Source organism: Plodia interpunctella, chromosome 22 (genome assembly GCF_027563975.2).
Source record: "Plodia interpunctella isolate USDA-ARS_2022_Savannah chromosome 22, ilPloInte3.2, whole genome shotgun sequence".
Classification (NCBI taxonomy): Eukaryota; Metazoa; Arthropoda; class Insecta; order Lepidoptera; family Pyralidae; genus Plodia; species Plodia interpunctella.
In genome coordinates, this window is record NC_071315.1 from 4,324,304 (window position 1) to 4,346,641 (window position 22,338).

The window sequence follows — 22,338 nt, forward strand, 5'->3', positions numbered from 1 at the left end:
AACAAATAGTAGATTCAATAGTTGTGAAACAATGTACGGTAGAGTTGTGTGTAGGCGGCCGCGCGTCTGCAGGGGCCTGATACACGCGCCACGCACTAGACCTGTTGTAGCTGGCCGTATGGAAAAAAAAACTCCAATCCATTAGTCATAATAAAAAAAATATTCAAATATTGGAATCATCAGTACACGTGTTATGCACTAGACCTGTTACAGAGCTGGCCATATAGTAAAAAACCTTCAATATATGTAGCTATAAACAAATTCAAATCTTGGAAGCATGAATTTATTTCTTCGGCACACTGGCTGTGTAGAAAAAAGTAATTTTCTTTTAAATTTGCCTTAATTCTGATATCTACTGTTTGTTTTTAATTAAGGCCATTTTTATTTGATTGATTTAAGTTATTTAACGTAAATACTAAAGCTTCAAATATAAATAAGGCTATAGGTGCCTGTACTTCGCATATACAGGAAGTATTACGTAATCTATATTAGGTACCTATATTACCTAGATATACCTACTATATTAAATTTTATATCAATTAAAATTAAAAAATATTTTTTATTAATTAAACGTTTTATTCAAGTCATTATCTTCACTTATCATGTGCCAAATGAAAAAACCCAAAAAAAACATTAACTCACATTGGCCCTTCCGAGTGTTATAAGTTTTCAAGCATCATCCAGAGGTCAACGCATTCTATCCGTGATGACAAAAAATGTAGCCATTGAGCGCTTGACATCTTTCCATTTTAGGGCTCTGCCGTAACAATAGCTAAGCTATATAGTATATCAACGGGACTTCGCACGAACCTTTCTTTTCACGTAGCTGACGTTATAACGACTTGGCATACGCCGTGGATGCAGTCAGACCAGATTTGTCAACTGCTAACCAGTTGCTCGACATCTTTCAAAATGTTGCAAGATTGCTTTTTTTTACCCCAAAAAGTTGCTTACTTTTAGTACGTAGTTAAAAAAATATATATGCAAAATATGTAATTGAATACAAAAATTAATTTCAAATGAATAAATATGATAGATGTAAAAGTATCATTATTTTGGTTTTTATGACGGAATAAATGAAAAATCTTATATAAGTAATTTAAATTAATATTTAACTTATATATTTAATTGTAATGAAAAAAAAGTACATTTAAATCTAATAAGCATACTTATTGCTTATTAAGAATAGAATTCGCAAATTACGTGTCATGATACTAAATTAAATCAGTTTAAAAAAATGAGTTCATGAATAATATATAACTCCATACATAGATATAGCAGGCATTACACATAAAGCTATTGCTAGATTGTGACACTGTTTATATTTAAGACATCATCAACATCGCTTGGTTAGCTTAGCTTCTTCTGTGTCCAGCGCTTATTGTGTTCAACCTACACACAATGACAGTATTCAAAACATACAAGATTTCTGCTAATTGGTAAAAGACTCCATTTAGTCTGCCTTGACCTGATTGGTAACTGCGGTTTGTGGTAGAATTGTGAATTTTCACACCTTAGACAATGAGCTATGGAGTTTTTGGGAGAAAAAAATTATATTTAGCAATAATCTATTTGCCTAATAAATATATTTCTAGATTTTTTGTTACAATCTTTTTCTATTCTCATCGAGTGTATTATATTATTGCAACATGAGTTTCTTTCGGCGTTTCTTCTCAGCAGTAGTCGTTCCGAAACTTAGTTTAGTAGTTTGTAGCTTTTTAAGAAATCATTATATAAAATTTTAATTGAAAAAGTGCCGGCGAATGTCTAATTTCTGAATAATTGATTTTAATCAGAACTACTGATTAAATCTGTCAAATTTTATTCAGTCGCCTTAAGACATCTGACATGACTTTTACAACCTGCAACCGTGTCAAGTAATCGCTTACACACTAGTGAACTTAAACTGTCAACCAGTGTGCAGGTTTCCTCACGATGTTTTCCTTCACCGGAAGCAAGTGGTGGGCTATGAAAACTACTACACATGCGTAAGATTGGTGTACAAAATAATGTGGCACGAGAAAGATTAGAACCTTAGAACCTGGGACCTTTTGAACACAGGCGGACGGACCTAACTACTAGACCACCACTTATATTAGGTAGTTATCTGCTCATCTTTATAGGTTTAAATATAATGCATTTTGGTGACTACAAATTTATTTTTTTGCTTCGAAAAATGCATAAAATTACGATGAATATTTTTAAAAGTTAAGAAATCCCTTGTCACAAGTAAACATGCAAATTGTATCACATTTCACTTAATTCATGACATGATTATGTCTCATAAAATTTTAAGCCTTTTCGGTAATATGTTTAAAGATAAATTGTATTTTTATGAAGTGACGTTTTTCACCTGGTGACTTAGTAAAATTTTACTTGCATATTTTTACATACATAATCATAATAAATATAGTTTTATTTGACAAGCTGACATACATATACATAGAATAAAAAAATAATGGAATAACATATACGTGTAAGTCTATGTAATTACTTTTTATTTAAAAAGTAAGGATTTTTTTATATAACGTAAATTGAACTCAATTTATTTTAACAAAATTAGTTCAATTTCGAATTCAAATTCAAATAATTTATTCAGAAATTAGACCTTATCAGGCACTTATTCAGGTCAATTTTCATATTAAACAGTTATTTCTCACAAGTTACAAACTACTGGCATTTCGGAACGACCACTGCTAAGAAGAAATGCCGGAAGAAACTCATTTGAACAGTGTTAGTCCCCTATCATACCAGAAGGGCTTACCATTATTGTTTCTTACAATTTTTTTATAATATATCAGAGTACATAATGTGTTTCGCTAAAAATTAACCTCAGACAACCTAGGAAAGACAAAAAGGTGGATGGTCTGTGACTAGGACAGTATGACTGTGTCGGATGTAATGGCAAGCGATGGATCGTATTAGAGGGTATTACCATGTATACCTCTGTAACTTCCCCAACCATTGAGCGTTTAAGCCTAGGGTCCGCTTTCCTACTTTTTCGTCTCCAATGGTTAAAAAAACGTAATCTGTATATATAAAACTCTTGCGTTACTGAGTGACTGACAGACAACGCACAGCCGAAATTACTGGGCGTAGAAAGCTGAAATTTGGTGTGTAGGTACAGGACAGGACGGACTGTGTAGGGGAGCACTAAGAAGGGATTTACTGAAATTCCCACGGGAAATGGATTTTTACTCACATACGAAATTGTGGGCAAAAGCTAGTACATAATATACCAAAACCTTCTTCTTGAATTATTCTATCTAGGTATTTAAAAAATCTACATCAAAATCCGTTGCTTACTTTTAAATAAACCTAACCTAACCTTACAAACGGACAGACAGACGGCGGGAAGCGACTTTGTTTTATACCATGTAGTATGCCGACCACAAATAAAATATTGGGCAAGTGTAAAAGGAAATTAAAGAAATCATAGAATTTCAATTAAAGAATTAACTAGCGAGCCGTCCCGACTTCGCTCGAGTAAAAACATAATAAATTATACATTTGCACCGTCCTAAGGTGCAAAACTATATGTAAATCCGTGGAGTAGTTTTTAGACCGATAGACAGACGCGGCAGAGGAATTTGTTTTTTAATATGTAAGGATTTCGTATCTTTGGAATTGGCCACTGGAGAGAAACTTAAATAATTAACTACTAGCTGTTTACCCGCGGTTTCGCCTGCTTAAATTCCCTCGCGAACAGTTTTTTCTTCCTAATATAATGGGATTGAGATAGTCACATTAAAATATCTATAGCGCACTCCATTGGCCAGCGTTCTTGGCACGATGCGTCACGCCCTTTTTTTAGATTTCTAATATAAGTTTAAGCAGTTTTAGTTTTATTTAGTTTAATTCCGTTTTAATGTTAAATCTATTATAGTTTAACATGTACGTACATAAAATATATATAACATACGAATATTAGAACTTACGTCTCCACCTCGACTGTCGCTACTGTTTAAAAACTCCCGCGCAGTGACGTCACCATTGCTCAGTCCTTTTTCACTATCAATGTTCATTTCACTGTCTTTCACATTATAGTCATTTAAATCACCATTGTCTACAGCCATCACCGGCCTGGCCTCATCGGCCACTGTCTCTAGTTCCCGAGACATATCATTAATTGCTGCAACATCTACAGGATGTCTCAGTTCAAGTCTTATCGTTCTGTCGCTTGTGTTTTTATCTATAGTTATATTAATTTCCGATGGAATATAGTCATCTTTCTTCCTTTTCAGATTTTGTGGACTGTCAATTTGTTTGTCAAAAAATTTTATATTGTTATTGTTGCCGAATTTGATTATGTCCGCGGCCATTTTGTCTAATTCTTCGTTTTTCTTACGGAAAACGTCAGTTAGATTTTCTCGCTGAGCCATATTCCGTTAAATTTGGTCATGGCGAAACGATAGTTCTAATTGGTCGCATTGTGAATACCTGTTGGGGGTTATCTTCGTCCATTGTCGGTTTAACACGGCGTAAATCATTGGGAGATGATTATCTGGCCAGTTGATGACCGCCGCGGTCGGCCAGTGTAAAGAGACCCTCGCTTTCAGCTTATGATCGTATCGCCAAATCGATTTGTTCAGGACCTACTTACGCTGGTCTAAATGTATTGTTACCGCATTGGGCAACTATCGGTGAACTTTTACACGATTATTGTGCCGTCATTACCTTTCGTATGAGAATTCTATTTTCTTTAGATCGATGATTTCTGGCCCGTCTCGCTCTAACTTGAGCCGGTGTCTCGCTCTTTTGGTCAGATAATGTTATTGTTTACTTGCCCCGTTATTGATGGTATAGGAAATCGGTGTGGATGCCAATATGTGATTATCTTCTGAAGAAATGTATTATGATAACTAGATACATCCAATTTTTGTTTAAAGTTCTAAACTAATTTAATAAACTATTTTGTTACTTAATATCACTGGCACTATATTAACACTGGCACTACAAAAAAAAAAACAAAACAACAAAAATAACATTATTAAATATGTAGTCCAATTTCAAATTCGACTCCGTCAATGGTTGATAAACTTTTAAATTTGGAATCTTCCGAATTTTGAAATTCCCGCGGTCACCACGTGATGGGCGCGCGTCGCTCGAGGCTATCACATGGAGTGGGTGCGCGCGCAGGCGCACAGCCTCGAGACATGATAAAGATGGGGAGAACACAGACCACGCATGCAAATCAGATAAATTGCTTCCGGTAAAGGAAAACGTCGCGAGGAAATTTACACACTAGTTGACAGTTTAACTCACTAGTGTGTATACGAGTACTTGTCGGTCGGTAATAAAAGTCATATAAGATGCCTTTAGGCGACTTGAATAAAATCTGATCAATAACACATTCGATAGGAAAGTTTAAATCTATCTATTAAAAGACAAATATTTTAATAAATAGATTTAATTGGATGGGACATTTGTATGTAGGTACTTTTGGTACTCTTGAGATATATTATTATTTTTAAGAGTACTATTTATTTGTCCTTCATCACTGAAATCGCTACAACGAAGTGATGTAATTGTCAGTGTAAATTATACATTTAACCTATTTTTATCGCACACTGCTTTCGATAAAAACATGACAAATAGACTACACCCATTATGTAATATAGAAATGAAATTTAAAACTTTGATAGAAATGTACGAGACTAATAGCAACCTATTTTTTTATTTTGGTAACAATTGTACTATATTTTATTAACGCTATATATTAGCACACATAACATATCAATACACTCATACATATTAGCGAAACTCTATAAAGCCTACGTGATTTATCTGAAAATTTTGCTTTTACTTCACCAAAAAAAAGCTTCTTGCTCGCACTGAACCGCAAATCTATACTTCGTTCCTTTCATATCCAGTTTGTGTGTGTATGTGTGCGTTACACACTTGACACACACATGCGCGTAAAATTTCGTTGATATAAAAGTGTGTTCATGTGAGTCCCAAATATTTAAACTCCAAACAGTTGACCACTAGAAGTCCGACGCTTCGAATACGTTTTGTGTTTTATATGCGAGCTCCACTGTTTTATTGCGTAGTTAGTATGAGTGCTTTTCTTTACTGCAATAAAAAACCCGCAATGAAAAACCGAATCCATCAAAGTTTGGCAAACTATTCGACGACAGTGGAGCTGTAAATAAATTAATTTATTTGCCTTCCAATGGGATCTCTGTTTTAGCATTATTCCGGTTGCTTCTGTTGCTGGCAACACAAAGTAGATTTATTATTATTATTATTTTATAAGGTTGTCACTCTGTCAAAGTCGAAAATGTCGAAAGTCTGTCGTGTGTATTTCAAATAATATAAAAATAAAATACATTTATTCAGTTAGACAGTAGAAAACAAGTAAGATCAGAGTTAAACAGTAAGAAAACAAGTAAGATCCTAACAGCTTCCACAGCCGTTAATTCAGTCCAGGTACAGCTTTAATTTTTTTTTTCTCCACTTCGCACGGTATTCGCTGTCCTTTTTGAGGACGCCTGCGCGAGCACCAGACGGGATCAGTGGTTAGTGCGAGTTTGCATTTCACTTCGCACTATCGATTCGCATTGAGACGCAGCTAACCAATCACAGTGCGCCAATGTGACGCGACGACAACCACACCGCAATGTGATTGGTTCGCTGAGTCTCACTTCGAATCGATAGTGTGAAGTGAAATGCAAGTCCGAAGCTCCCCCTCCCGTACCGGGACCATTTCACCCACTAAACCATCGCCATTCTTGGAAGTCAGACTAACTTTCTGCGATTCAGCTATATGTATATCCTAGGCTTAAACGTTTTATTGCTCGGATGGAAATGCATCTCTGAATGGGATAGGTTCCGCGGCTGCAATGAACCCGCCTTTAAAACATAGATCAATCAAATAATGAGTATTAATGAACAATTATGGACCATTTATATTATTATGTATACAAAATAATACAATCGTTCGAAATGAAATGGATCGACCGTCTGTCTGTAACTGAGAAATTGTTTCATTATATGTAATAAATTGGGCATTGTCTTCGAGGATATGCGATGTTGAATGTCTATGAAATATCTTGTTCGTTTATTTTTTATAGGCAGATAAATTGTAAGTGTGGCATCTTAATCCTAACTAATATTAACTATAAATGCGAAAGTAAGTTTGTTTGTTTGTACCTCTTCACGCTCTATCTATTCAACCAAACATCTTGAAATTTTGCATAGTTTGAAGTGTGGAGAAGGACATAAGTAGAGTACTTTTTATCCCGGGAAAAAAAACTGTTCCGGTGGGAAATTTACGCGGGCGAAGTCGCGGGCAAAAGCAATTTTTTTATATACCGATATCACTTAAGACTTCTAACCTAGTTATTTTTCCGTTCAATTTAAAATCTGTAACACTTCTTATGAGGTTGTTCTCCTCCTCTCTCGATTCTTTCTTCTTCTAAATTCTATCAATTTCAATGTCTCATATAAAAATTGTCGTGACAATAACTAAAACCTTACTTCTTTAAGTAATAAGTCAAAAAATATTATGTAATCTATGTTATTCATAGCAAAAATATTTTTAACGGTATATGTTAAAGTACACAAGAACATATTTTAATTAGTCCACAAACAGCACCAGATAAAATATAGATCGTTGCTCTAAGCGGAACTATTAACCTCTTTCTAAGCACAGACCAAGAAGTCATTAGATAGAACATGCCAGTATTAAACTTGAAAAAATTAAAAGCTAGGAAAGCTCTGAACTGCGCGGGCGCAGGCCAAGAGGTTGGTATTGACATGTCAACTAGCACCACGTCGGTAGATATGGGTAGCCTGTTTGTTTAGTGATTATAGATGTCATGGATAAGTACCGTATGCTGGCTTCACACTATCCGCGAACAAAAACTTTGGCAAATTCGGCATAGGCTGCATTGCTGATTTTTCATTGCGGTAAATAACAGCGCTCATACAAATTACGCAATGTTGATAGTGTGGAGGCTGCAGTAGACAGAGAAAGCTGTAGACCCCATCATCCTTTGCGGCCCCCATCGAAACTATATATTTCGTGACCAGATTCATCCTATTCTATATTATGTATCGTATCTATTCATATATCTATTCATCATATGTGGTCGTCCAAATCAAAAGGGACCTTATGGAGCCCGGCACTTACGCCATTTGTTTTGTATTCGAATAACGGCAATGAAGACCTAAGTGCTAACCGCCCTAAGGTGCCTTTTGATTTGGACGACCGCATATTTATCCATTTCGCTATAATACAAGAAATAAATGTGCGTGTTAGAAATACATGAGAGAAACGAGACACGAGAGGAAGCGCCGACGTCTTCTGTCACTTTGTTCATTTCAATCGAGTCTTTTGCCCCGGCTTCGCTTGCGTGTTTTCCCACGGGACCAGTTATTTTTCCGGAGTGAAATGTACCCTGTGTCCTTCTCCATAATTCCAACTACTTATATATGTAAGAGGATTGGTTGAGTAGATAGAGCGTGAAGAAGTAACACACTTACTTTCGGATTTATGATATTAGGTGGATTAGGTTGGGAAGTTGTATGGAAAACTTCTATCTCATTCGGTTAAACTTGTACGTCGTCTATACATATAGTTTTCTTGGTACAGATTTATATATTACCAGCTGGGCCCCGAGGCTTCGCTCCCGGGGGAATTTCAGGATGAAAAGAACTCTGTGTAATTCCAGGTTATATTCTGCCCGTGTAGCAAAATTCATAACAATCGGTCCACTAGATTTTGCGTGAAGAAAGAGTAACAAACATACACACACACATACATCCTCACAAACTTTCGCATTTATAATATTAATAGGATTTACTTAGATTTCTTGGTCTTTGGTAAGTACGACGGACTAAAATAGGTTCACGATTTCTGGTCGGATTTCGGTTTTTACTGGAGAACAAACAAATTGGAATAGATTGCCATTATTTAAAAACAACCATATTGTTATTAGTGTAGTGTGTTGCCCTGTATAATTATTTAATTAGGTTTTAAAGACGACATTATTATAGCATGTACATACATATCAATTGCGTGTTAAACTTTGCTTCAACAATAATAACTTAAACAGCTTAGAATAATTTGATTAAAAAGGGTTTAATGACATTGTAATTTAAATATGTAATAACTGTAATTACGCAGTACCTACACTTATGACATGCCACAACCGGCTTGATCGGACGACATCAATTTGATTGAAAAAAAACTTAAAGCAGCCCTATGTGATGCAAATATCTTGCAATAGTGATTGCTTGTAATATTTTATTACTATTTAACCATAAGATTTATATTATATACACATGCATAAATAGGATGTAAATTAAAATAATGTAACCAAAAATAAAAAAATCAAAACTTAGAAATCAGTTGCTCCATCTAGCGGTGAATAGCTTCACTAATAATACATTAGTAATTGCAACAACAAAATAGAATATAGATGGCGCTGTGACTATCAGAAAGCTATTATACTATTTTTTTATAAGAAATAAAGTAATAATTAAATAACAAATTTCAAGCTAAGAGAAATAATTTAAAAAAATATATATAATAATTTTAATGAATTAACAGCGCCACCTATTGTCGAGGAGTACATATTAAATAGTTCGTTTTTACTTACCCAGGTGGCGTTGCTATCATTTGATACTGTTTGAAATGTAGGCACACAACGGAAAGTCATTTTATTTAATTTTCTAATTTGTTACTCGTGAACTTCTTGTCACAGCTTACCTAGAACAAAACAAAACACTTACTTAGTGATGCAAATTATAATCGCAACTAGTGCTACAAATGGTGTTAAGTTTGAGCAATTTAATTGTTGCGCTGCGTCACCCTTTATCATCTGTCGACGGATCAACGCAGAAAATTGTTATAATTTTACCTAAAATATGTACCTATATAGGTACTACGTTTATCGGGTAAATATATTATTTAAGTGATCTTAATTTGGCGTGAACAAATTTGGAAAAAAATAAATATATATTGTTTTCTCGATTTTAACAGTAACAACACCACTGAGTAACGATGATCGAAAATTAAAAATCTTAGAAATGTGTTAGTTTGTGTGAAGAACGCGCGCCGCATGGCTTCACTATGTAACTAATATGGAAAACAATGGAACAGTTAGGCAGCGGCCCAAACTATTGATTTATAGACGGGCGAGACAGCCTAATTGCGGACAGTGCCCGTCCATCATGTGATTGGACTGTAATTAGTTACTTAAAAATCACGACAGGCTAAGAGAGGTTAGAATTGGTCCGTTTTTTGGCAATCCTAAGAAGTAAAGTAAAGCTAATCGTAACAACTTTAAAATTTGTCTATGTTTAATCTATAAAATGTAAAAACGTATCATTGTTGTGTATTGAACTTGAAAAATATTGTCTTTGAATACAGTCTAGTCTTAAGACTAGTGTTAATTTTAAAAAAATGTTGTTTTAACCAGGTGTTAGCTCTTATTAGATATATTATAGTGGTCGACGTCGTCATCAGTCCATCTCATAAGCATTTTTCGAGCAAGTCGTCGAGCGAAAGAATTTAAAAGCATTCGAAATAGCCCGATAATATTATTGACAGTTAATTTTAACCTGTGCAGACCTCGTCTATGGTCATTAAATACAGATTCGGAGTGATTTCTAGGCACCGTCCGCGGCTGTATGCGAGCCGGCCCGTGCCACGCCCGAGGCTACACGAGCAGGCATTTTTTATTGACCAACATAACAAAAAAAGAAAGAAATTTCAAACATTGAACTTTCCATCTTAACGCGGCAAGATAAGGTCGGATTTTAAAAATGGAGAGTTATTTTTTAAAGTGTTTTTTGGAACAGACATCAAGAATTTTATGCCTCATTGTGGAGCGTGCACCGAGCTATTATTATACGCGGTTTTCGGCGGAACGTGAAGAATTATTTGTGTAACTTTTGCGGTTATATCCGTGACCAAAAGGGCACAAAGTCAATGAAATATAATTTAGTGATAGGTCATGAAATAGTATTGAGCAAGCAAAGGCTATCTGGACATCTAACGAGTGTCTGTCACTTTAAAAGGAACAGTACTAGGATGAAAATGAAAGACGAGAGGTAATTTTTTTTACAAAATAGTGAGCTGAAAGAAATCTGATGATTGTTTTATGACTTTCAAGCTAACTACTTACATGAATTAAGTAGTAATAAATTTCTAATAATCATTATTATGTAACATAGAGTTAAATAATTATTTAAACATTTGCTAACCCAGAAATTTACAAGAGAATTCTTGTCGACACGAAAATAAAACTATAGTTTTTACCGTCGATCCCGGGAAGGGCTATAAAAGGCGCTCATTATCCCACGTTTGGGCAATTTAGAAATTTGGGGCCTTAGACCCTCGCAATGGAGACGACATGGAGCTGGTGAAAGGTCGTCGAAATTATAATGTTTTGGAGGGAAAATATAATGACTATAAAACACGACATGGTTTTCTTCTTAAATGGTTGTCTTCTTAAAAGGTCATCGTCTACAGCCAATGAAACGTTCTCAATGCGGGAGCTTGGGGACTTTCAATCTAATGTTTCGTTCTGGTGTGAAAGAAGGACAAACAAACACACACATTTTAATATTACTATCGGCCCGTCCCGGTTTCGCTCGTCCCGGTTTATAGCCCTAATAAATTATACACCAAAATTTTCTTTAGGATTTTTTAACAGCAAACCGTACTAAAATCCGATCGGAATTTTCTGAGTTTATCGCGTTCATACAGACAGACACGCGACAGCTTAACTTCTTTTATAATTTGAGGATTATGATAATTTTGTATCACGCGTTATGTTTAGTATCTATTAAGATTGTAAGAGCTTTAAATATTTGATTTGACTCCAATTCATCAAAATCAATACATACTTAATTTATTGGTCGTAAATTTATGAATCATACAAGATGGCTTATTTAATTATTATTGGATTTTACGGTCTATCAATTTAATCTAAAATATCCTAAGATTACATCAAAGGCGGTCGCAGTATGATTTAATTTATGCAAATAATTAAAATAATTTGCAGTTAAACGTTATAAGCAATAAATAATAACAATGAACCCACGTTATAAATTAAAATTGATTAATTTTATTAAACATCTTATCGAATTTCACGTACCTATTAGGATTTTTAATTTAAAAAGGTAAATAACTTTTATTTTATTTTCTATTATTGCGTTTGTTTGAATTAATAGCATTCAAATGTCACTGGACAATTTTTATAAAATTCTAATATTAGGTATATCACTAACAATTAAGGCAACATTCCAAAACAAATTGCCTCTAATATAGAATTTTTAAATTAAGAACCATCCGTCTACGTAAAAACGGAAGTCAATATTTTGATTTATTAATTAAAGGGCAACAACAGGTTCTTAAAATTATGAACGAAATCATGTTCTTTTACCAAAGTGATAATGTTCAATTTCGAATAAAAACAATGTGCTATGCGTATTCAAAATTGGTAGCCCCGTTCATTTCAACATTCCAAGCCCGTATTCTCTTTTTAAATTCGGGTTGTTTTTAAATTGCCAGTAATTTGTTTTTCTTTTCTTATTAAAGCATGCCAGTGTTTTATCAGATGTTAAGGCGCAGAACTTTTTTGTGAAAAAAATGTGAGAAATGGCCATATTTTTCTAAATTGCGTTCTTAGACCATTAGTGATAGTGAGACATATGGATAGAACTTGTGCTAATACATATAAAATGTCAAAAATTAAATATTACTCTAATAGTGAAGTTTCGTATTTTGATCTCACAAGTGTTGTTGATGCTTGATCAAATACAACTCACAGTAAGTATAAGTTAACTTATAAATTATAATCTTTAAAATCATAAAGACAAATCAATAAATGATACTTATAGTATATACACAATTTCATAGTCTTATATGGCGTAGTACATGTAACACAAGTAAGCAAAAATTTAAACTTATGCAAACAATTTTTTTAGTTAACTAATAAAAATATATTTACGATAGTTTTTATCATTTAATATAACTTTTAGAGTAAGAATCAAATTTTGTATAGGTATGCATAATCATTTCTTGTAAATTAATTCTAATTATAATTCATGCTAGGAAAACAAAACAACATTTTAAATTTAAAATCAAATCGCAATTATTAAATTTCTCATCCATAAGTATAATAATTTTACGCCTTGTCATTTTATCGTTTGAATTATGAATTTTTTAATAATCCAAATTCGAACAGGGTTAAATGCTTTGTCGAAACGGCCGCGTGAGGGCGTGGTTGTATGATGGATGCGCGCGCAAACATGAGATTGAATGTCGTAGTATGAGGCGACGGCCTATTACTCATCTACCACAATAAAAATACCTCTGACTTCACTAAAACCGACTTTACTGCAGTTATTTTAGAGTGGAAGTAATATATTTATGTATGTTGGTGAAGTTAAAATCTTTTGTTAGCAATCGTATTGAGTAGGAAAGTTAGAAAATGGATTTTGAGATGTTTACTAATGAAGGAAGTGGTGCTTTGTTTTGACAGGTGATCGAGGCCAGTAGTGCTCGTGTTATTGACTTGGTAGTAATTTGTAATTGTCTACTTGGAAGGTTAATGAGAATTCACAAAACAGACTAAACTTGTTGAAAAATTTAGTAAATGTAATCTAAATAGTATACGCAATAGGTTAATCGTAACTTGTATATGGATTTGTATTCCGTTTTGGCGTGATAGTTGTGTAAAAATATCCTAGATATTATTTCTTTTGTTTCTTGTGTTAAGCTAGTTTATGAGGAGGTTACAGAAAATCGACCACAAATAATATTTTATGAATTATTCATTATATATTATATTATTATAATTATAATTCATTATAATTAATTATATTCATTTAACCACCTATGTACCTAAATGCCCTGTTTTTCATAAAAAAGAAAAAGTACCTATATTTTGAGCTAAAGTAAGTTTTGTCACTATCGCACTGTATAAAATTTGGCATTGACAGAACGAGACAAAACGGACTTTAGCTTCAAAATTCTCTTTTATGAACAACAGGGCTAGACTTGCAGGATGATTTACAAAAGATATTTCTTTTTGTGTGTTTTTGAACACTTTTTCAATTTCATCCATGGGCCAGTCACCAGCACGTGTCGGCGAGGCGTGCGAAGGCGTGTATTTTAATGAAAAAGCAGACTCAAACGTGCGCACGAGCGCTCCACCGCGTTACGGAAATAGGGAGACCATGATTGTAGCTTTAATGGGTTTAGTGAATTATTTTTTATATTTAATAAATGAATATACTAGGACAAATCACACATATTGAGCTAGCCCCAAAGTAAGTTCGAGACTTGTGTTATGGGATATTAACTCAACGATACTATATTTTATAACAAATACATATATAGATAAACATTCGAGACACGGTTCAATCGGAAAAAGATAATTTTCCATCTTGACGCGACCGGGTTCGAACCCGTGACCTCTCGGTTCAGTGGCAAGAACTTTACCACTGCGCCACCGAGGTCGTTAATATATTACAAAAAACAAAATATTAATTTTGTTATAGTTTCCTGCGGGAGTGCCTTCTACTAGTAAAGTGGGTCGCGTTAAGAGATGTTGGTAAGCCCCCAGGGCCGTGCTTTTCGATTTTGTAAAAATCGAATCGTTTACATTTTTCCTAAAATGTCACATGTCACGTTCGAACCATGGGAGTCCTACTCGGAACGTAATACAGTAAAGTAATTATTTTTAAATATACTGGTTTAGGCGTGCCTTGTCCGAAAGGAAATGAGCTGTTCAAGTAGGCTTTATGTTATCGACACGCTTCTAAAATTATTGCTTATCCGTGCTTAAGAGATTAACCTTTGATAGTATTAAATTGTTACAAGCTACTTGAATTAGAGGATGTTTTGATTATGATCAAAAATATTAATAAAAAGTCCCGCATTCCACAATAAAAGCCTATTGAATAATAATAGTTAGGTACTGCATTTTAAAATAGACAAATTTTAAGAATAAAAATAAATTTATTCTTAAAATTTGTCTATTAAATGTCTACACAGTATATCACTGCTGTAGCTGCACAGTTTATTGCATTCAAACTACTAAATACAATTGAATATATTATTTATCTTTATTATATTTGTATAGACAGGTTATTATTACTATAACTCTATGTAAATGTTATGCAAATTGTAATATTATAAACCTTCCTTGAATCACTCTTATCTATTTAAAAAACCCTCATCAAAATTCGTTGCGTAGTTTTATGAAATATTATAATCCATACTTAATATTATAAATACGAAAGGCTGTCTGTCTCATCGATTTGATTTTGAAATTTGGTATGCTTATAGTTAAAGAGCCGCGTTCAAGCATAGCAGGTCACTTGTTGCACAAAATCAATCCTCAAATTACTATAATGAGGGTTTGTATGAGAATTATGTCTGTTCTGCATTCGCTCAGAAATTCACTTGGATGGAGCCGCGGACAAATGCTAGAATATTATAAATCTTCGTCCAAATATTAAAAAAAAACCTTGTAGGCGGTTGTGAAAATTAAAAGGAGAAAAAATACTAGTCTCTAACGAAATTGAGATGAGCTCAAAGATTAAAGTGAAAAAAAAACCTCATGAATGAATCCATAGACCATGAATGAAAGAGACCATGGCTGAAGTGAGAGCGGGACAGATGCCATTAACATAATTAATGGTTGTAAATCCTTACGTGTCATATCTTCCGGTGCCGGAAAAAAATTGTAGATTGCTTTATGGTGATCATAGTAAAATGAGGTACTTAAAGCCGACCTGTTTTAAATTATGAATAAACTTATTTTTTAAAAAGGAAGACTAACAACTACTTATATATAAACATATAAAATTGTCATGGAGATCAGTAAAGGGGCTTATAAAGGGAAAATCTATATGTATTCTTCATAAATAAAAACAGAAAAATTATCAAACACACTGTTCTGTATAAATAAAGTATGGACAGTATTAGTCACCACATAGTAGAAAACAAAAACGCTTCCCGCTGTCCGTCCTTATGTGTGCTTAGATCTTTAAAACCACAAAAAGGATTTTGATGCGGATTTTTTAAATGGATAGAGTGATTCAAGAGAGAGGTTTAGGTGAATAATTTATTAATGGTTTTACCCGAGTGAAGTCGGGAAGGGCGCTAGTATCAATGTATTTATTTAATATGTAATTACAAGCGCTTTGTAAATAAGTACTTTGTGAAGAAAATTAAAGTTTGAAAAGAAATAAACTACGCGTTTTTTAACGTTTGTTTGATTTTAATAACTTTATTGCAAATAATAAAACACAAAGCGGACTTATCCCATGGAGGGATCGTTTCCAGTCATCCGGTAGGAAAAGACATAATAATGTTGTTCATCGAGCGTCGCCTACGATCTGCGGCTCGTAGACCATGTGCTACGAACGTCGTAGCGCCTCGTAGATGTCACATGTCACCAATAATTGAGGAATACATATTTTGAGACCTTCAAATCCATAAAGGAATTATTATGTACCGTATTTTAAAACTATTTGATAAGTAAATTACATAATAATCTATACATATAATAAAACAGCGCAACTTTTGCATGTTCGCGCAACGTGCAAAAGCTACTGTATGGAATTTGATGCGGTTTTGACAGATGTATAGCAGATGGTCTAACTTAAAATCTGGTATAGGTTTCATCATTCTTTGATTGGTATAGGTTCATGACACACATACAAATTCTTAATTTAAAAATATGTTTATTTTTTAAAATTCGATTGGAACACGGTACGTATACTGTATTATGCCTCAGAAGCCATATGAAGGAAAGTTAATTAGGGGTTTGTTTAAATTGCCTTATCATTTGATTGTGTACGTGATTTTCAACTCGGTGGACGGAGATGGTCGTGATCTTCATTCGGTATGTTGGATACCAGTTCATTTTTATTTTGACGGGCATTTTATCTGTATTTTGTATGGAATACCGGCCATAAAAATAGCTGAAATATTTATGAACACCAGATAGTATAATTAAGAACCATTTTAGTTTATTCTATTGTAAGTACGTGTAGCGATGGTAATTAACTTTCTTGGTACACGTTAGAATCGGTTATTTTTCAAACAATACATATAGGTAGGTCATAAATCAACAAAGAACCCGGTGATATACCAGCAGTACTTGTAGATAGTTAAGCAATTTTATAATCTATACTAGTATTATAAATCCGAAAGTCTGTCTATCCATCTGTCTGTCTGTTTTGCTTTCATGCCTATACCGCTGGATTTTTCGCAAAGAAAAAGTTCGAATGAAAACATGTTTGTTTCAAATTGACGCGGGCGAAGTCGCGGGCCTAGCTTTTGCTCGCGGCAATATTCTTATTAGAAATAGTAAAGGTAATGAATTTATGCAATTTAGACCTTCCTTTGAAATTTGTCGCCCGACATTCTCATAAACCATGCCAGTAATATAAAAAAAAATGTTTACCGGTAGCACGCAATATAAAAAATGGCGTCTGCTATTTGAAACATTTAAATTGCATGGCTACCGTGCACGCAGTCGATTCTGCGATCTGTAAGGTGTAATTACCAGCGCCGATTTGCCCATCCAAATCCAATGTTGCCACAAATAAAAATGCTAACTCGACTAATTCGTGGGAGACCGGCTAAGCAACAGCGTGAGAAATGCAAGGTTTTTGGGAAACGTGACGAGTGGAATTCGAGACGTTCCATCTTCGAAATTAGTTTCTTTTTTATAATCATACATGATCCAGGCAAGGTTATTTTTTTAAATCAATTTTCACTATTGCTTTATGATTGATTTAAATTAGATATATTAGAAAATCGCAACGGTAAATTAAGATGTTGTTTAATTTGAACAAATGTTCGGTAATGAGTAGGAAGCATGATTTAGCAGGAAAATTTTGAAATCATACCATGACTACACGTTAAACGGCGAAAAAATTAATCGAGTCACATCGTCTAAAGATCTTGGTGTAATATTTGATACGAAATTAACTTTTCACGACCATATTTTCTCTCTTGTCAAATATAGTTTCAAACGTCTTGGATTTGTATTGCGGAACTCGAGAGATTTTCACAATCCGCACGCAATTAAACTTTTATTCTTCGCATTAGTCCGTAGTAAACTAGAGTCAAGTAGTTGTATATGGAATCCTCATGAGGCTTCATATACGCTTATGATAGAAAGAGTTCAGAAAACATTCTTAAGGTACTTTTATAAACGCATTTACGGATACTATCCCTACCTATATGCAACTCTGTTTCTACTTGGTGTATTAGGTCTTAATTCTCTAAGAGCTCGTAGGGATCATTATCAATTAGTAATGTGTTTGAAAGTACTCCGAGGTAATATCCATGCCACTGAACTTCATAATGAGTTATGTCTGTTGTATGCACCTAATAGAAGCCTTTTACAACGCAAATGTCAACCACGAAAACTGTTCGCAACACCTAATACACGTACTGTATCCCATGCGCAGTCTCCGCTGTGCCGCATGCCAGCGGATCTCAACGCATTCCTGAACCATGAACCTGAGTGTGATGTGTTCGTGGATGGATGGAAGACGCTTGTCAGGAATTGTTGCAGTTTTGTGAGATTGACGAATGTGAGTCAACGTGTTTAGGATGATAATATTGGGTTTCTCTAAGAAATTTTTGTAAGTGCCTATTTTTTCTTACTAAATACTTTAAAAGGATACATATTGTTTACATTTGTATTTAGCTAAATAAATAAATTAACTACATAAATAATTTCTCTGATTTTTTAGGTAGTTATGTAAAGACATAATTATGTAATAATATCAAAATATCGAAATTTGATTGAACATATAAGGTTTAAGCAGTAAATTAAGAAAATCTATATGTATCATATCATCACACGCATATCATTAATGATAATTGTAATAGCGAGGATGTAAGATTGTATGTTAACACATTATTTAATTGCGTAAGCCTTTAATGATAGATGTAAGTTGTATGTGAGTGTGTATAAATAACTTTTTATAGGACCGGTAACGCCCCTGTGATACCTTTGGTATTACAGTCGTTCCTTGGCAGCGGTGATCACTTACCATTCGGCGACCAGCATTTGTCGCCCAATTCTATAAAAAAAGGTCCTAAATATCCAACGAACGCGCCGCCAAAGCAATCTTTGTTTCTGCGTCCGGCGTACAATCGACTAATCGAAACTATTATTCAAAATGGATCCCATTAAAATTATTCAACGTGAAAGATTGTATATTAATGTAAATTATTACTGAATGGCATTAATGGGGAAAGCGGTGCCGTTTTCAAATTAAAATAAGGTAATTCTGGCAACGGATGCTGCTCCCTGCTGGGCGGTCGCATGCGCAAGTGTAAAATACACGTGGTGTAATAATAAACTTTATGGTTAAGGGAATAAGCTTTAATTACGGTTAAATTAAGGTGAGTGGTGACGCTTCTGCGCTAGACAACGAAGCAGATTTGCATCTCTATTTGACAGTTCGAAGTGAATGTTGCCAGCAATAGCAAAATGCAGAATATGCAGGGTTGATTCCCTAAAAAAATAATAAATGATTTTAAGATTAAAGAAACATTTATTAATATTTTAAACAACAAATTAAACTAAATGAACTGTGTTGTAATTACTTTCTTAGGATCGTAAGCAGAAACCTTCAACAGGACAGGTTAAAAAAAGTATACGACAAAAAAAAAAGAAGTGGCAGTCAAAATTTTAATGGTTTGTTTTAACGTAAAAGTCATATCCATCGCATCTCAGCCTTTCCATTCATAAATTGGTCAGGCCGAGCTTAGAAATTAGTTTATTTTAATTACTCCCGAGTATTGTTGTATTAATAATTGCTCCGAGGATCGACAATATATTTTATTGTCTTTCTGTACACCGTGATTTATTCATCTAGTTAGTAAGTTATTCCAATTTTAATTTAGACCACTTTAATGGTCCTCTCCTGAATGGATTCTAATTGGGGAAAACAAGCGAAGGATCGTATGAATGATGTCGGATATAAATTTAGCTCACGGCTTAGAAAATCGGCTTGACCCCGCACAACAATAGGTTCGAAATTGCTGTAACAAATTAACATTCAAAAAAATAGGCCGTGAATTATTATAGTTTTTGCTCGACGCACCGGTATTGCCAACGTAATTAAAAAAACAAACGGACCATAGAGCATGGTGAAAATCTTTCTTGAATTAAATTGATTTTATGGCAATTCAAATATACTTACATGAATATTATTATAACCTAACTTTAATAAACTTAACGAATCGTTTGAATTATTAAGGAGCACCACAAACAATAAGAGTTACGGTTATTGTGCGCCATTAAAATACGAAATAAAACGATATACGACCGTCGTAGTTCACCTTGCGACATTACTCAATACTTCATTAACTGCTGTTCACAATTCATTGGTTATAAATCAAAAAATTAAAAAACAACGAGCCGCTCATTTGGCTGCCCGTGCCCTACACACTATTAAAAATAAAAACCAGAGAGCGCGTATCCTTGCTCTTATTGCCTATTAAAATATATTTATCAGAAATGTTTATTGAAATTCGAATTTCGTAATAGCCAATTTTGGATTGGCTATCACATATTTGCAAGTATTTAGAAATTAAAGTAAGGTTTCACGTTCAGCCCTGGTCAACTCTCTTGCGCAGGGTTGACTACAGATGTATAGTTATTGTTATTGGTAGACGTATAGCGCATTTTATGCAGATTTTTTACTGATCTAATATGTTGTATAAATAAAATCGGATTTTATTTACTCTAGCCTATAGCTAGCCCATACGTATTGTGGATTAGGTATCTTTCTGGGCAAATCCAAGAAAGGCTTGCTTGATATCGCCGGGATTACGACGATAGTCTGACAACTAGTAATACCGCAGTTGAATATTTTTATAATAATAAGTAGCATTTGATCCATCCAGTCCATACAGAAACACTGGCATTTTTGTCTTGAGCGTGGGCGGAGCAAACGACGTGTAAAATTTATCCTAGTCTAATTTATTAGTTGTGACTCTAGACAAGTGGAAGTAATTAATCTGTGGTCACGTCATTTTCGTACCATAAATAATATAAAGTTGTTAGCATTCATATTGAAGGTTTTGGCGGCAAGTCGTCCGAACGAGTTTTCTATTGGCTAGTTGAATTAGAACTTCAAAAGATTTATCCCGAGCCGGTTTCTTACACGTCTTGTTCACTTTTTTACTCACTATTTGCCTCACTTTGGTGATAATTGGGAAAAACGTAGTGACGTCATCAGAGATTCTGTTGCTTTATTACTGTATTTTCTTTTATTTGTCTACGTTTCTAAATTTCTGTGCGTGTATGGTTTGGGCTACAACCCAGTTCTGATTAATTAGTTTTATTTTTGTAATAAACAGTATATTAAGAATGTTGTGTACATCCATATACATACACCCAGTTCTTGATTGTAATGCTTTGTTTTGTGTAATGTAAGTAATGGCTGTGACCTATTTTGCAAACTTAATAAATAAATAAAATAATTAAGTGAATACAGAGAGATGTCAATGATAACCAATCAGAAATACCTTTATAGGTTTATTTTTTAATTTACATTTTTATTGTAATATGAACTTATATTGTGCATCAATATTTGTAACATTGCTTAGGAAAAAAAAATTGGAAAAAAGTACAACAATAAAACAAACAATTCCAACATAAAAGGAAGGACCACAATAGAAGTCCAAATAATTTGACAAAGGCATTCAGGGCTGCGGCTAATTAATTATCCGAATCTGAATTACATTCAGCGCATTGACAACACTGGTCGGCAAAATGGCCGCTGTTTGCGCTAGGGGTGATAATCAATATATGTATGATTGAGGTTTTATTGTTGAACTAATGAACTTTTAGTTTAAAGATTTCAATAAATAAATTGTCATGACATGAATATTTACCTATACTAGCTTTGAATCTGTGTGTACATAATGTAGGTACATAAAGAAATCTAAATGTCGACATGATTTCTAAATACTATTCAGTTTTATATTTATTAAGTTCCATAAGATATCTATTATATTTTATAATTAAATATCCGGAGACGCTTAGGAGCGGGTTACAATGTTATTATAGGTTAGATTTTAGAGTTTCAATTTATTGTATGTTTTATTTTGCAAGTTTGACAATTTTATTATTATGAATAAATGAATATTTACGGGAAAAAAATATTCTAGTGGAATATAATGTTTCTTTTTATAATACGTAATAAATTAATTATTTAAATATCTATCTGCGATAGATATGTTAAAGTTATACTTTGAACTAATAACAAATTAATCTTTTGAAAAAGAAAGTTCTTTCTTGTATTACATTTGACGCATCTCCATGCACT

At 33.7% G+C, this 22,338-nt stretch overlaps 1 protein-coding gene across 5 annotated transcripts in view; it reads right to left on the bottom strand.

The window, feature by feature from the left end:
- TfAP-2 (Transcription factor AP-2) overlaps positions 1 to 22,338 on the bottom strand; it is an 89,395-nt gene that overhangs the window by 32,164 nt on the left and 34,893 nt on the right. The window contains exon 2 of one of the 5 annotated variants that reach the window (XM_053762352.1): positions 9,609 to 9,713. The exons of 2 other annotated variants lie outside the window; for them this stretch is intronic. In XM_053762352.1, coding sequence (XP_053618327.1) covers positions 9,609 to 9,668 — 60 coding nt within the window. In that variant the 5' untranslated portion in view covers positions 9,669 to 9,713. Of the gene's footprint in view, positions 1 to 3,938; positions 5,077 to 9,608; positions 9,719 to 22,338 lie in introns of those variants that run through there. 2 more of the 5 variants (XM_053762353.1, XM_053762351.2) reach the window with 2 other exon arrangements.